Source organism: Hordeum vulgare, chromosome 3H, assembly GCF_904849725.1.
Source record: "Hordeum vulgare subsp. vulgare chromosome 3H, MorexV3_pseudomolecules_assembly, whole genome shotgun sequence".
In the NCBI taxonomy this organism is placed as follows: Eukaryota; Viridiplantae; Streptophyta; class Magnoliopsida; order Poales; family Poaceae; genus Hordeum; species Hordeum vulgare.
Genome location: NC_058520.1, coordinates 21,566,295 through 21,583,104, shown reverse-complemented (window position 1 = coordinate 21,583,104; position 16,810 = coordinate 21,566,295). Strand labels below are relative to the sequence as shown.

General features: G+C 45.3%; 1 protein-coding gene across 2 annotated transcripts; it reads right to left on the bottom strand.

The window, feature by feature from the left end:
• Positions 1–15,497: 15,497 nt before the first annotated feature.
• LOC123439333 lies at positions 15,498–16,086 on the bottom strand. Of its 2 annotated transcripts, none has more exons than XM_045116062.1 (2): positions 15,924–16,086; positions 15,498–15,819 (listed from the first exon to the last, which is right to left on the bottom strand). In XM_045116062.1, exons 1-2 carry the CDS (start codon positions 16,065–16,067, stop codon positions 15,664–15,666), a joined length of 300 nt encoding a protein of 99 aa, XP_044971997.1. In that variant the 5' UTR covers positions 16,068–16,086; the 3' UTR covers positions 15,498–15,663. The 2 variants fall into 2 exon arrangements, with proteins under 2 accessions (XP_044971997.1, XP_044971998.1); XM_045116063.1 differs by having other exon boundaries at positions 15,498–15,816; positions 15,924–16,022.
• Positions 16,087–16,810: the final 724 nt, after the last annotated feature.

The following is a 16,810-nucleotide window of genomic DNA, read 5'->3' as shown; positions in this document are numbered from 1 at the left end:
TGGCGTCAGGCTATTTATAGAGATGAGGTCGGTTAGTACACCTTGTGGAAATATATGGAAAAACAATTATGCCGAGATATATGCCATAAACGAGCACGCTATATCAGTGCGGCTAATTGATATAATGAGTATAAATAAAATTAATGAGACTTTATTATATGGAAATGATGTCTAAGATTTTATTCAGATGTTGGAAGCCAACAAAATCAATTATTGAGATTAATTCCATACAAGAAACGAGATATTTTGATTTATATTACAGCAAATTGAGAATATTATTTTATTAAAAATATTCTTCGTACTATACGATAGTAGCATCAATTAATGATATTGCTGTTGATATATAATCAACTCATACACAAACAAAAACACATTAGTTCTAAAGATGATATGTGTTTGAAACCCGTGAAGTAACTATTAATCACTTATATTGAAATATTAACGTGGAACTTTGTTTTTCTTCAGAAACACCCAATACAATGCAAAAGGCGCACATGCGTCTTCATTGCCACCTGGTGAGCGCGCACACACACAAAACAAGATATTTATTGAAATCGGAGTCACGGAACTTTAAGATTGATGAAGTCGTCACGTGAGAAGCTCTTCTGAGTGGAGTGGTGGACAACGCAAAGGTTGTTGTCGTCGGCCCGAGTTCGAGTCTTCTCATCTCCTATAAGAATAAGACAAGGGGAGTCTCCTATCTGTTCTCATTCTTTTTTTTATGAAGTCGTCACGTGTAATTCGCTATGGAGGGGAATGTCCCATCTCACAAGAAGAACATTCTGACTTAGCAATACATACATGGTGTCAAAATTGTTGTTTGATTCAAGCACATATGAACCTTGAGGCTCAAGGTTATACCTTTTTATATTGACGATGATAGTTTTAGTGCACACGTGGGACCGGAACATTAGCACCCGGTAAATAAAATGAAATCATCAGACTAAAAAACTACATCATTTACATGCAGGCATCTCTCTCTCCCTGATCGACTTGACTTGGTACTATACTTTTGTACCCCCTCTGCATAAACATCTTATATTAAGATACAGAGGTAGTATTTGATTGCCCTTACGATGTTGTGCTACTTGTCAATCTGCCCTCCAACACCACCACCCAGATGATCAATGCTAGAGACCTACTTAAACTGACGTATGTTTTGTATGTGATTGAAATCATGGAGACTTGGGATTGGATTGAGGGGGATGGGAGGGCCACACACATGAAAATCAAGGGGCCAAGAGGATTTTTTTTTGAAAGAAAGAGGTCTCTCCCTGCCTTATTTTATTGAAACGAAGCAGCCAACATCCACATTACAGCTCAAACACTACCAGCAAATAAAAAAATCAAAAGGACCTTCCCCAATCAGGCATGACACAAAGGAAATGTCCTGAATATCAACAGGGCATGAAACCCCTAAAACTTATTACATGAAAGTTTAAACCAAGCATTCTTGGAACAAGGCCAACCATAACAGATTTAACTTTATTATTACAAGCCAACAGGGAAGATCAATCAGTAGCTTGTGTCCACGCAATCCTTAGGAGCTCCCCTCGATGCTTGTCCACTAGCAGAATGAATCTCTTCAAAACGTCTGTTTGTGCAGCGTCGCAAAATTACCAGCCATTGTTGCAAAATCCCTCTTAGTTTGACAAGGCCGCAACACATACCTCTCCAAATGCGCCCTTGGAAGCAAAATTCATTTCTCAGTGTCCAAATACTCCATAAGGAGGCAATAGTAATCAAATTAAGCACAAGCCTTTTTTGTTTACATTCCACAAGGAAGATACATCACTAAAGCATTGTATTCTTTGGATATTAAAATATTCAGATATGATTGACCACATACTACCAGCATTAATATAGTCAAAGAATAAATGTTGCACATATTCAACTTCATTGCAAAACAAACATGTTAAATCATCCAATGTTTTCGTCTTAGCTACATTGTCCCTAGTCAGTATCATGTTGTATAGACATAGCGATAAGAACACATGAATGTTTTGAGGACATAAAGTTTTCCATAAAGTGTCCCCAAAAGGAGAAATCACTCCACCAAAGTTAATACATTTGTAAAAAGATCTCGGTGAATATATGACATTAGGCTCTAAGAGCCAAACTGGCAGATCAGGGGTGTTTGACAAGGGGAAGCTTTTAATGTGATCAATGAGATCATTCCAGCTTGTCATTACCCTATGATCCACACATCTTCCAAAAGAAAGTCTAAGAGTAGCCCCATCCCAAACCTGGGATACAGAGCACTCTTGCTGATTGCTGATTTCAAACAGCTCCCAAAACCTGACTTTGACGGAACAATCCCCAGAACCTAATGTTATCACCATTACCATTTTTCTAGTGATAGAAATTTCTGGTAGCCTCTAAAGCCCAAGATACACTCTTCCAAAAGGGAGAGCCCCCCTGTTGTCTGGACCAGAATATATTTGGGTTATAAACATTATATTTGTAAGCTAATAACTTCTTCCAATCACTGTTGTTATTATTAAAGAATCTCTTCCCCTAGGAGGCTAACAAAGTGTGACGCCCTCGGTTTAATCGTACGCTAACCAAACACACAAATGCGTACGATCAAACCCAAGGACTCACGGGAAGATATCACAACACAACTCTAGACACAAATAAAATAACATCAGCTTCATATTACAAGCCAGGGGCCTCGAGGGCTAGAATACGAAAGCTCGATAAACACACGAGTCAGCGGAAGCAACAAATATCTGAGTACATACATAAAACATGGGGTGCCTTAGAGAAGGCTAGCACAAAAGATACAACGATCGAACGAGGCGAGGCCTCCTGCCTGGGAACCTCCTAACTACTCCTGATCATCAGCGGCCTCCACGTAGTAGTAGGCACCGTCGGGGTAGCAGTCGTCGGTGGCGGGGACCTCCATCTCCTGGGCTCCATCATCTGGTCGCAGCAAACGGATCAAGGGGACAAGGGGGGAGCAAAGCAGCGGTGAGTACTCATCCAAAGTACTCGCAAGTCTTACATCAGAACTAATCTAATTATGCATTAGTATCAAAGAAGGGGGTTATATGTGGACTGACTGCAGCAATGCAAGAATAGAGAGAGAAGGCCTAGTCATATCGAAGACTAGCATCTTCAGGGTCTTGCAGCAATAGACGAGAGTAGAACAGGGGTAACATTAATAGTCATATTGTTGCAGCAATATTAAAGTGAGGTCACGCCTAAAGATCCTCCCTCGACTCCCTGCGAGGAAGCAATCCCGAGGCAAACTAAAGATCCAGTTAAGTAACAATTGTAGTTGTATAAGATCGAGGCACAACTCCAAGTCGTCCTGTAACCGTGGACACGGCTATCCGAATAGTTAATTTTCATCCCTGCAGGGGTGCACCACATGTCCCGTCACGCTCGATAACACTCTGGCCGGACATACTTTTCTAGGTCCTGCCCGGCCTCGGAATATCGACACGTCGCAGCCCCACCTAAGACTAATCAGAGAGGCCAGCCCGCCGGTCTAAATCCTAAGCACAAAGGGTTCATGGGCCCAGTTCCCCTTCACGCTCCTGCACGTAGCGTGGGCGGCCGACGTCAGTCCTAGCATCCCTTAATCACAAGCGCGATGCATCTCGGGACCACTCGGGCGTGCGCCGCTACATTGCTGGCATCTGAAAAGCTTCGGCTGATACCGCGACGCCGAGTACCCATAATTCTTCCCGCGTAGCCGGTTAGTGCGAAAAGGTCTCCGACCAACCCAGATCAAATACCCAAATCCATTAGCATTTTAATTAGGCCAGCAACACAGTCTCACGGGAATCCACCCGTCTTACAACTAATCACCAATGATCCCAGTAACATGGTCGAGTAACTGTGTGGTTGTAACATCGGGGGGAATCTGAGGTATCACCCTCGTTGGATTCCGAACGATGTACCCGTCAAGGTGGGCTTAGAGGAATCACCCTCGGGGGTCCCACACTCGCGGGGTGGCACGACAGAGGCGTCATCGAGAATGGTGAAAGAGGAATCACCCTCGATAACCACGACCGACTAGCTATACTACAGAGATATCATCAGGAGTACTTAGCGAGGTGTCACCCTCGGTACCCGATAGTATCTCTGAAGCGTCGTACAACGAAGGGGGGTGAATGTGCTGTGTCGGGTCTGGCTCGTCGATCAGAGATCGAGATTTGAAAACAAGCGGGGCAACTGGACTACAGGGTCTGAGGGGATGACTGCACCACCTATACTAGGCATTTTAAAGGTACAGGAATGAAAGTAGCAGTTCATCAAAAACAGGCTATGCATCAGATAAAGGAGCTAACTACAACAGTAGCAAAATACTAATGCAAGCAGTAGGAAGAAAGACATAGGCGATATAGGAATGATCAAGGGGAATTTGCTTGCCTTGCTGCTCTGCGGCAAAGGACTGATCGGCAGGGTCGTAGATGTACCCGGCAGCAGCGTCAGTTTCGGGGTCTACTGGTAAGAAGAGAGGGAAGAAACAATAAATAATAGCACCGATGCAACACAAAGCATGACATGGCAAGATGCAGGCTAGACATGAGCTAACGCAGCAACATCCGTCATAGACGGGTCGGAAGAATATCTGACGATATTTTCCGGGTCTCGGGCTACTACCGGTTATACTGGAAACGATGGAAAAGTTCCATGTTTGCTATGCTAGGGACGCGTGACAGACGAACGGGGCGTGTATCCGGGTTCGTCTCGTTCTACTGATCAACTTTCATGTTGAAATTATTTTGATCTGACTTACGGATTATTTTATATTAATTTTCAAAGTTTTATTAATTTTGTAGGAATTAAAAAACAGATTTAGCTATATTAATGAAATCCTATTATGACATCATCGCGATGTCATGCTGACATCATCAGTTGACTGGTCAACTGACCAGCGGGTCCCGAACGTCATAGGCACAAGTTTTTATTAAGATTAATTATTAATTAATCAGATTAATTTAGTGGGGGACCCACGTGTCATTCTCTCATTAGGTTAATTAATTATTCTAATTAACAGATTAACTTATATATTTATTTAACTAATTCATTAACTCATTAATTAATTATTATATCTATTTATTTATTTATTTGATAAAAACATTATTTTTATTTTTATTTTAACTATCGCGTGGGGCCTCCGTGTCATAGACAGCGGGTGCATTGGCCTCACCGGTAAGTGGCCTAAGGCTATTTACTCATTTTATTAATCATAAATACATAACCATACAAATGTCGTATTCCTCTAAATATCCATATACGCAAATACATACATCGCATCTCATACATACATACATACCAGCTAATACATCATTTATTTTTTTTATTTTCTTTTAACTCTCAACACTCATCTCTCTCTGTGTTAACAGACACAGAACAACTCTGTGCTCCAACTCAACATAGAAGAACATAAACTTCAATCCCTCCTACCGGTGTCTACCGTCGACGGATCGGGGTCCCGTTTGCCGGAACGGAACCGGGGCGGCGAGGAGAACGACATGGTGGGAGGAGCCCGAGGAGGGGCTCACCGACGTTGACGGGAGGGGCCGGTGAAGCCGGAGTTCGCGGGAAGGGGCGAAGGAGACGGCGTGGTTCCGGCGAGGAAGAGGCGGTGACGGTGACGGTGACGACGCGGTTCCGGTGAGGACGGTGGTGATGGTGGTGACGCGCCGGAGTTGGTGAAGGGGCCCGGCCGACGGTGGAGGTTCGAGGTGGCCGGGCCCCTGCCGGCGGGGTGGAGGCCGAGGGGGGGGTGCGGCTCGCCGGCGGGAAAGAGGAGGCCGTGGGGGGGGGGCTCGCCGGCGGGAAGGAGGAGGCCGAGGGGCTCGCCGACCGGGATTAGGGGGGCCGACTGGAGGGGAACCGAGGGAGAGGGCAGGGGGGATCGGGCGGTGGAGTGGGGATCCGAGGGGAGGGGCGACGGGGGAGAGGCCGCCGGCGGGAGGGCCGACGGGAGGGAGGAGGGTCGTGGGGAGGGAGAGTCGTGAGGGGGAGCGCGGGGGTCTCGGTGGGGTGGGCGAGAGGACCGAGAGAGGGGGGGCTCGTGGGGGGGAGCCCCTCGAGGGGAGTTGGCGGCGGCGGGGGAGTTGGGGAGCCACCGGGGCGCCCCCTAGGGTTCCCAGGCGGGACTGATGGGTGGCCTGGCCGGCTGGGCCACTAGGCCTAGTTGGGCCAGGGGTGGGGGGTGTTTAGCTTTTTTTTTTCTTTCTCTTACTTTCTTACATTCTATCATTATTATTTTCTTATATATTTATATCTTTCTGTTCTAACTGTATAGGACTTTTAATACAATTAAAAATGTCCGATTCGTTTTTATAACATATTAGGGAATTTCAACAACTCTTCCGACATTTTTACTTAACATCACAAAACGTTTCTCGTTCGACTTTATTCGTAAATTTCGAACTCGACTGGTTTTTCGACTAACACGAGATCCACGATAGAATTTATGATGACGTGGCTTCACTAGCGTGGGTTTACTGTCGCTTGACTACAGGAGTTACTGTAGCACCAATCCGAGGATGTCACACAAAGCCATATTATATTCTGTTATATTGGGTATCCCCAACCCTCCAAAATCTTTTTTCATGGAAACCAATCCCCAATGGGCTAGATGGTACTTATGTTGATCACCCATATTACCCGATAAAAAAATGTGCCATCTCGGAGTTAATAGCATTAATAGCCCATTTTGGGAATTTCATCACTGCCATTAGGTAAGCATGAATACTAAAAATACAAGCATACAACAAAATTATTTTGCCTTTATAAGTCAGATATCTACCCAACCAGCCAGAAATACCTTTAATGTTTCTGTCAATTAATGGTTGAAGATCTTCCCTTCTTAATTTGTCATAGGGCAGAGACACTCCCAGATATTTAATTGGAAAAGAACCAAGATTACAACAGAAAATCTGGGCACAGACGTTCACTCTTTCTTCATCCATATTAATAGTGGTGAGATCACTTTTATGAAAATTGATTCTCATATCCGAGAGACTTTCAAAGCAAGTTAAGATCCACTTAAAGTTCCTCGCCTTCTCATAAGAATCCTCTAGAAATATGAGAGTATTATCCGCATACTGGAGACTGATAATCCCACCCGGTATAGCATTTGTTAGTAACCCCAAAATCAATCCATGACTCGAAGCTTTAGCTAGCATTTTAGAGAAAACATCAGCTACTAAGTTGAATATCAGTGGGGATATGGGGTCTCCCTGTTTGAGTCCTTTTCCACATACAAAGTAGGGTCCAGTAGTGTCACTAATACGTACACTAAAAGTACCTTGAATCAATAAAGTTTTGATCCAGGAGATCCATTTGGGGCCAAAACCCCGGGATTCAAGCATCTCAAACAGGAAATCCCAGCTAACCCGATCGTATGCTTTTTCATAGTCAAGTTTGAGCACAAGCCCTGGAGTGTTAGATTTCTTCACTTCATGAATCACTTCATGAGCCAGCACCACACTCTCAAGGATATATCTCCCTTTAATAAATGTAGTTTGATTAGGGGAGATTAATCTACTACTAATAGGGGACAATCTATTAGTAAGTGCCTTGGAAAAAAAATTAACAACACAATTACTCAGACTGATAGGTCTAAATTTCTTCATAGTTTTGGCATCAGGCTCCTTCGGTATTAAAATGATTAAATCAAAGTTGAGTCTATGTATATCCAGTCTACCTTCCTCAAAATCTCTCACCATAGCCATGAAATCTGCTTTGATCAGCTCCCAAAAGGTATGATAAAAAAGAAAAGATAGACCATCAGGGCCAGGGGCACCATTAGCATATGAACCAAAAATGGCCTCTTTGATTTCCATCTCTGAGAAATTCTTTTGGAGATTTTCATTTTCAGTCTCTGTTATCAATTCATCTCCCTCCCAATAGGCAGGACCAAGATGAATATTATGTCTCTCTTCATGGCTAAACAATCCTTTATAAAAGGATGTCGCCACTCCCAGCATTTCCTCAGTAGTATAGACAGGTCCATGTTCACCAATTAGCTCAGATAAATGATTTTTGCGCTGTCTATGATTTGCTAAAGCATGAAAATAAGCATTATTTCTATCACCATCTTTAATTCTTCGATCTCTTGATCTCTGCCACAAGGCAGTCTCCTCCTTCCTCGTGATACTTTCTAATTCAGTTTTGATGTCTCTCATACGTATCTTATCCTCATCTATAATACGGTCAGATTATGCAAAAATATCTAAGATATCAAACTCCTGAACTAATTCCTTCTTCTTTTTCTTAATGGCAGCTTCAATATTCACACTCGAGCCTTTAATCTTCTTCCTAAGACGTTTAGATTTAGAAATCCAAACATCAATAGCACCTCTACCCAAAACTGGGGTATTCCACACAATCTCTACTATTTTTTTAAAGTCAGGTTGTTCTAACCACCATTTTTCAAACCTAAACATTTTCGGAGATGTAACTCTCCGGGCCAACGTATCAAGCAGTAGGGGAGTATGCTCACTTCCAATTCTGGGGAGAGCCCTCAGCAACGGTAGTGGAAATAAGGCATCCCAAGAAGGGGAAACAAAAACTCTATCGATGGTGGCATAGATAGGGTTATCCTGATTGTTACACCAGGTGTATTTCCTATTTGCAATACTGATTTCCATCAATCCCCACTTATTGATCCAGTCATTAAAAAGGAAAGTAACATAATGATTTATATTACCACTACTCTTATCAGCATCACATCTAATGAGATTAAAATCACCACCCAAGATAATGGGATAAGAGGCACCATTCATCACCTCATGTAATTCCGCAATAAATTCTACCTTGCGCTCATTATATGTTGTACCATAAATCGCAATAAGTTGCGAGACAGATTTCTCAGTTTTGTTTCTAACCGTAGCCGTCACACAAAATTCTCTATTAACAAAGCCGATAACCTCATAGATGTCGTTGTTCATGCCCACAAGGACACCACCAGCTGTACCATGAGCTGACATTTGATGCCAAACATAGTTCTTGTTGCCTACAATTCTATTCAGGGTGTTATTATCAATATTCTCTTTCTTGGTTTTAAAGAAACCAACAAAGTCCACCGAGTTTACTTTAAGGAACTCCTACAGACGCTGAATTTTACCAGGTTGACCTAGGCCTCGAATATTCCAGAAGGCTCCTATCATGATATTTTAAAAGGATGGGATAGACTACAAAGCCTTCGAGAGTGTCTCGGGTTTGGGCAGGAACTATCCAGATCAGCAACGCCTTCCAATCTGGTAGCAACCCCACCCTCACCCACGGGAGAACCCCCAACCATGCTATGAACAAGAGTGTCTAAATTGTCAGGTAGTACAGTTTCAGGATTGGAATGTGCAAATTCCAGACATCTAAGGCTCTCTCTAAGAACTAAATCCTCAATAATATCACTTTGTTCCACACAACTATCTCCCACACATAGATCAATTTTAGATATCTGTTCTAAATCCTCAATAATATCACTTTGTTCCACACAACTATCTCCCACACATAGATCAATTTTAGATATCTGTTCAACAAGCAATTTTGCATCAGTAGTAAAAAAAAAAGATTTACCTTGGAAAGAAGCAGGAATTTCCAGGTTCTTCCTTTGTAGATATGCAGTAGCTTTCTCCATGATTTTAATATTGCCATGTTGTCTTGTAGCAGGTCTGGTAGAGAGCACAGGCCCCCATTTCTTACCCTGAACTGAATCATCTTTCCTCTTTTTTTCCATCTCTGCCATCTCCAATGACTCTATCAGAGATCTTTTGGCAGATCCAATTTTTGCTTATATGCTTTCAGGAAGGCACACCATCTCAGGCAGATTGATATCATCTTCTCCCTCGGAATCACCCATTTCAATCTTCTTGAGTTGGGCAGAGCAGTACTCCATATGAGAGTAAATATCCATATCTTCTTGGTTTGGTAACATCTCAGCAGCTTCAGGAGAGCCCTCCACATGAGCAGGAGGGGTTTTGGACTCAACTTCCTCAATGAATTGTTCATGCACCTCATCATTCAGCAACATAGGATGAAAGTTAGCTGCAGAGCACATGTCCCTTCCACTTTTCTTCCAGAAACAAAGCTTTTACCCTTAGAAAAGTTTGCCTTGTCAAGTTCATCAATAGGTTCATCAGTATCTCCTTCCATATAGTCTTTGTTTTATCAGAGTCATCCTCCAAGTTGTCATCATCTTCAACATCCAAATCTGGGTCATCATCATCTCCTTCAGATCCCTCTCCAACCTGGTCAAAGCCTTCCACTGTGAAAAACAGAATGTATAGCTTCTTCTTCATCTCAACCAGCCTCTCATATGGAATTTTGGTAGGATCTCTACATGCCACTTTGATTCTGATTTTTTCATAGAAGCTCTTGAATATTCCATTTCAATCCACATCCACCAAGATACCAAAACAAGAGGCAAACTGAGCAAACACTTTCCAAGCACACCACTTTGGGGGGATACCTTCCACCTGGATCCAGACCTCGGTTATTTCTTCATATGGTTCTAGCATCCCAGCTCACTCACAAATCTTCATAGTCACTCCATCAATAGGAAGGTCAAAAGCAGGAAACTCAATGAAATCCTCTACTTTTTCCATGGAGGAAACCTTAGTAGGAATTTCTTCTCTTCCAGCTCCCTAATCTGCCAAGGCCACTCCTTCCCTTTGCAGAAAACACCATTCAACTGAATAATCAGGTCAGAGGAAGAAACTTCACCTTTCAACACTTCGAGAATTGCACAGTTTTTGTAGTTCAGCCAATTAGACTCAGCAGCAACATGAATATCAATGGGGTAAAAGCCCAATCCTACTGGTGCATTTCCAAAATATTATGTTGTAGGTTGAAGACGGGCCCATGCAATGCAATTATTCACATTATGTGTGCGAGAGTAGATGAAACATCTCTTAGATTCCACACAGTTCCCCACATAGTGGCCAGGCCAGCTGCAATTGAAACAAATCATGTCTTTATACCTTGGATCTAGAGGTTGCACAGCTGGGACTGGAGGAGGTGCAGGAGCCGCAACCTGGGTACTGCTGGCTGGGGCACCCTTAGCAGCGTTGCCCGTAGGGGGGTTTGGGGCTGCTGGCGCCACCATTGCTGCAAGCGCATCAGGTGGTGGTGGAAGAGCTCCATGCCCACCCTTCTTAGGAGGCTGTCTCTTAGGGCGATGTTGTCCTCATGGATCCATGATCCTCTTCACCGCAGCCCCAAAAGACACACTACCCGGTCCAATTCCTTTACAGTTGATCTGGAACTTGGTAGGGATGGAGTCAAAACGACCAGGATGAGCCACCGGGTAGCAGTCTTCAGCAGAGAAACATCCCGATCTAAACAGATCTTTTCTAATCCAGAATAGATGGCTACCAAGGGCAGAACTAGGTTTTGGGGGAGGAGGAAGATGGGCACGGTTGGTCTAGCGGCGGCTGGGGGAGGGGATAACCCATAACTGACCATAACATTCCGCCATCTCCTCTTCGTTTCTGTCATATGGACTCGAATACGCCTTTCTCCTTTCCGCTTTCTTTTCCACCACTGATCCTCTAATCAACGATTTCGATGCAACTCGGGGCCCCAAAGGAGGCCAGACTCTATCTGAAACTCTGTCGGCTCCCCCTCAAAAGCAGGTTCACCGGCAGGATGGGACCTCGTCGGAAAATGAGCAGTAGATAGAGATCCAAACTCCACCGGAGGCTGGGTGTATGGAAGAAGACCAACCTCCGAACCTAGGGTTTCCTGACTAACCCCCTCAGTGTTTCCTTGAGGAACATTCCTCGAAATCCCCTTCCTAACAACATTGTTTTCCTCATCTGCACAAGTAGGGGATATGTATTTCAAAGTAAATATACATACCTTGCTCGACTTCCATGGAACCTCGCTGCGATCCCCCGGCCAGGGAGGAGGTTCCCCCGCGCGAGCCCCCACAATACGCCCGTAGCATGCTTGTCCACGCCCACGGGCGAAAACCTTTAGGGGAGGCGGGGATGACTGACCCCCAGAGGCAGGAACTCCAGTGTGATGTTGGGGAGCTCCACGAACGATGGCGACCGGATATTGAGTCTGGTCGGGCTTGACGTCTTGAATCGACACCACCTCACCGCTTGCACCGGATCGGTCGACTTCGCCTCCTGGATGGCCCAGAATATATCAGGTCGAAGTCCATCCCTCCATCGTCGCCGGCAGATCGGCAGCGTTCCGCGAACGTGTTGTTGCAGATGACTTCAACGCAAATCTCTGGCCACGCATCATGATTCGGGAACCTGTCCTGCACCACCCGAAGTATCTCTGCCCTCGCCGCCGGTGAGTGCGAGTCGATTGGTGGCTGCATCTCCACCGATACCGGTGGCTCCTCCGAAATCATCACCGGCTCCGCCACCATCGACGAAGGTCGAAGACGACGAGTCCGCCTCCTCCATCTCGAGTTCGTCATCCGGAAGACGAGAGGAGAGGCCGAGCGGTGGATTCGAGTGAGCGGTGGTGGGCGGATGTACTCTAGCGAGAGGGTGGGTGTGGGACAGTTGGCATTAATGCATATGGCGGATGCGGCCCGTGCGTAGGCCTGGACACGGTCCGGTCCCGGTCCGGTCCGGTCTCGGTCCAGTCCGGTCCGACGTTTGGACCGGCCGCCACCGGTCCGGTCCGGACCGGACCGAGCTGGCAAGCGGTCTCATTTGTCAAGACCGGACCGAATTGATGCCAACTCGGTCAAGCTTTTCCGGCTCGTGTGGACCGAGCCCACTTGTCCTTCTAGCTTGTGTTTAGTGCATATTTAGCTGCACCAACACCACCAGTCCACCACGGCACCACCGTTGCTGCTGCTGCGGTGCCGCCTGTGGAGCAGATCCTCGGCCCGAGCAGAGGAAGGACTCTGCCACAGCAAGCTAGCCCCGAGCAGAGGAGAAGAATTCGTGCACAAGTCGCTCGCGCCGCGTCCGGTCGCCGGTGCCGTTGCTTCTCAGGGAGAAGGACGGCGGGCATGCGACGGGGGAGATTACCTCTTCCTTTTCGTGGCGCTCGACAAGGAACCAGGGAAGGCGGGACCGACGACGGCGTGCTGCCCTTGTTGGGACCCCGGCGTGCACGTCCCCCTCCAGGTGTCCCTCGGACGAGATGTCACCGTTGGCGTGAAGAGAAGAGGCCGAGAGCGATGGCGCCGTTGCCTAGGGTTAGGTCGTAGAGGACAGAGGCGTCTGTGTGCGTGACTGTGTCGAGCGAGGAGGAGGAATCGAGCGAGGGCGACCAGATGTCCAGATCGACCCTTGTTGGGCTCGGTCCACTCATTCGGCCCGGTTAAAGACCGGACCGGACCGTATTATTTTCGGTCTGGAATACTGGGCCCGGACCGGGCTGTTTTGTTGTCGGGCCTGGACCGTCCGGTCCGGTCCTTGTCGGCCCACGAGCGGGCCCAAAAGCCCGCTCGGCACGTCCAGGCTGACCCGTGCGGGTGTCGGCTGCTCGGGCCCAACAGGATTAGCTAGGTAGGTTATGTAAGATTTAGTAGATGAATTACATAGGAAAGCGCTAGGGATCAGACTACTGATCCGATATGTTTCACCAGACTAGTCATTGATCGTATGATGAGAAGCATGATGGCCATCAGATTTGGCTGTACAGCCCCACATATGCTGCCGAGATGTGTTGGATTGCTTTCTTAAAAACTACGCCCGTTAATTTATTTGCATGCATGATTCCATATTAATTGCAATCAATTTGTTTCCAAACAACCACCCTAGTAAATCAGGGCATATCGAATTGAATAGGCGCCATGATAGGTGCTTCCATGCATGTGATTTGCTTTCATACAATTTGTTTTCATTCCTTATTCCGAGTGTAAGTTTAACTGCCTTTAAAATAATATTCTCTTTTTTCGATCAGCTTTAAAAATTGTTTCCGTGACAAATACAGATTGCTTTCATCCTGGTCTTCTAAAATATGGAGAAGATTCCTTCCTTCTGGTTAGAAATTGGTCTTCTAATAGAGAAGATTCCTTCATTAGAGTTAGAAATTGTTTGGTTCAACGGGTAGATTTGTTTTGCTTCCATGGCAGCTGATGATTGGTTTGACCTAGTTAGATCATATTTGTGTCCAATGCAAGCACACAAAAATATGTTTCAAACAACTAGAAAATTATTTGGATTGTTGAGGAATTAGCTTCCATTTTTAGGTCGTGCAGTATGCTTCCTATGAAAAGTGGTCTCCAATTCAAGTGTAATTTTAATTTGCTTCTTATCTAGAATATCTTGTTTCAGTTGTCCAACAAGATTACGTCCAACACATTTGAGTACGTATTTCGTTTACAACATAGAAAATAATATGCTTACTTCTCCAAAGAGACAAAATAATCTGCTTACAAAGAAAAATAGGGTTTGCTTCCAAGTTACTTTCTCAGATCTACATTGCCTCCAAAAAGAGAATAAATTTTGACATGGAAGAAAACATTGTTGATTTTTTCTTATCCAATGAAACAATGTTTCCAACGGAAATAGTATTTGCTTCTTATGATGCCAGAATTTGCTTCTATAGTACAATGAGCGTCGAGGATGGAGTAGTGTGCGCTGATCATCCCTCCTTCGACTTGGACGATCACGCCCGACTCCCCCTTGCCGTAGCCGACTTGGTGGAAGAGCGGCAGGCCGAAGGACGACGTCGGTGGTGGGTCGTCGAAGGTGAGGAAGTCGCCGCAAACGTCGATGGCGCACTCGATCTTGAGGCGGTCGCCGAGGACATAGCGCGAGCCGGCATGAAGGTGGCTCCTCCTGGCGACCTCGCCGATGCCCCAGGTGCACGTGTCCTCGCTGCTGGCGTCGAATAAGATCGGGTCCTTCTCGCGAAACAACGACACCGTCATGCCAGTGGTCTGGTCGACCAGCTGAATTCAATAGATGGAGGATGAGAAAACCATGCAGAATCCGACGGGGTTAGCATGGATGGAGTAGACTAGGGCTAACCGTGATGTTGGGGTGGGGGAAGCGAAGGAGGAACCTGCGAGGTTTCGTCGACAGACAGTGAGGTCGCATCGTGGAGTCCCGTCGTTGGCTGGCTGAGTCACGACGAGGCGGAGGCAGCACAGCGGATCCGATGAGCACGAGTTGGCGGCGAGGCGAGAGAGGTGGGAAGCAGAGCTCATCAGGGCCGGTGGTTAATGCCTGGTTCGGTGGCGAGAGATTAAGGGAGGGGATGGCGTGCGGGGATATGATAAAACCGTTTTTTTCTTTCCTTTTTTTAATCAATAGGAAAAAAATCTGAAACGTCAAATTCGCAACGAACCGACGGACGTCGAGTAGTCTGGCGATGGCGTTCCTTCAGACTATAGATGTAAAGCGTTTACCAATTACATAGGTCTAGCATTTCCACGCGCGGATGGCACCTTGCGGCTTGCGCCATCCTAAATGTGCTTCTTTATTCTATCTTTTCTAATTTTGTTTTACGGCCGATGAAATTATCACTCTTTCTCAAACGACATGGAAGTAAATAATGCTGATAACAGACACTTCAGTGGCACGGTTCATATATAAATATAATACAATTAACTCAATACATAAACCTTTGGGGTCCACAGTTCATAACTAGGAACAACGTTGACAAATATGTATCCGGAAGTGTAGAAAGATAACCATCATCATCTTTAACTAGTAAGTTATAAGTAGTTCTTAGTCCGATCGCTTCAGCGGGTGCTTATAATTAAGCAATAGGGCAGCAGCAGGTGTTCTTGTCGGTGCAGACGGCTCCGGGGATCGGCTGGAAGCAGAACTTCTTGCACCGCGGCTCGGTGCAGTTCGGGAAGTACCTCGAGTAGCACTTCCCCGGCACGGGGAACGCGGTGAGCTTATCCATCTTCTGCACGCGCGCGCACGTAGACGGTGAGATAATACGGGTTTCAGATCATCCGCTCCGACCTCAGCAACACGTCGCGAATGAAATGGCGAAGTTAATCGACTGACCTCTTTGCGGGCGTCGCACGAGGAGAGGAGAAGGGTGGCAGCCATGACCACCACGAGGGCGGCCACGGCGAAGCTCGTGTTCTTCTTCAGTATCGCCATGGTTTGCGGTGCAGGAGGAGGCTGGCTACACTCACGTACGTGCATGCACTTCTTGCCTTGGTTGTGTTGTCATTGTTCGCGTCGCTCTTCTCTCTATTTATAGTCCATTTGGCCAAGGGTTCCACTCGATCTGTATCATGAACACGGCGTGTTGCCTAGCTTTTCCTTCCTTCCAAGTTTCATCCACCCTCACACCAAGTGCATGATCCAAATCTGTTTTTTATTTATTTAAATAATGATCAAAATCCGGAGAGCTCCTAACCGGCCCACGTACTTCTCGGTCGCTAGTCAATTTCGTTAGTTTTTCATCGGCTCCTCCTGTCTGCTCGTTAAGGGAGAAAAAAGGCTCTCGCCTGCTTTGATTTTGAAATAGTTGAAGAAATAGAAGAAGACATGGATTTACAAAATTTTAGAGAATTTTAAAATTCAATAAATTTGAAAAAGTTCAGGATGCTGAAAAAAGTTTGTGAATATGAAAAAAGTTCACGAATTTAAAAAGGTACACGAAAGCAAAAAAAAAATGATTTTTTTGTAAATTTGAAAAAATTTCGTGAAGTCAAACAAAGTTCACAAATTCAAAAGAAGTTGACTAATTCAGAGAAAGCTTGAGAATTAAAAAGTTGTTTGTGAATCTGATAAATTCCGCGAAATAAAACACATTTCATGGATAAAAAAATGTTCACGAATTGAAAAATGTATTTTGAATTTTAAAACTTTTTGCAATTTTATAAAAAAGTTCATGAAATAAAAAAAGAGAAAAAAATAAATAACGAAAATAAAAACGATTG

Bases quoted from the DNA above. Each gene is read 5' to 3' on its own strand.
- LOC123439333 (XM_045116062.1), bottom strand. From the start codon at position 16,067: ATGCACGTACGTGAGTGTAGCCAGCCTCCTCCTGCACCGCAAACCATG. The intron at 15,820-15,923 runs GTCAGTCGATTA...GCGCGCGTGCAG, and splicing joins CGTGCGACGCCCGCAAAGAG to AAGATGGATAAGCTCACCGC.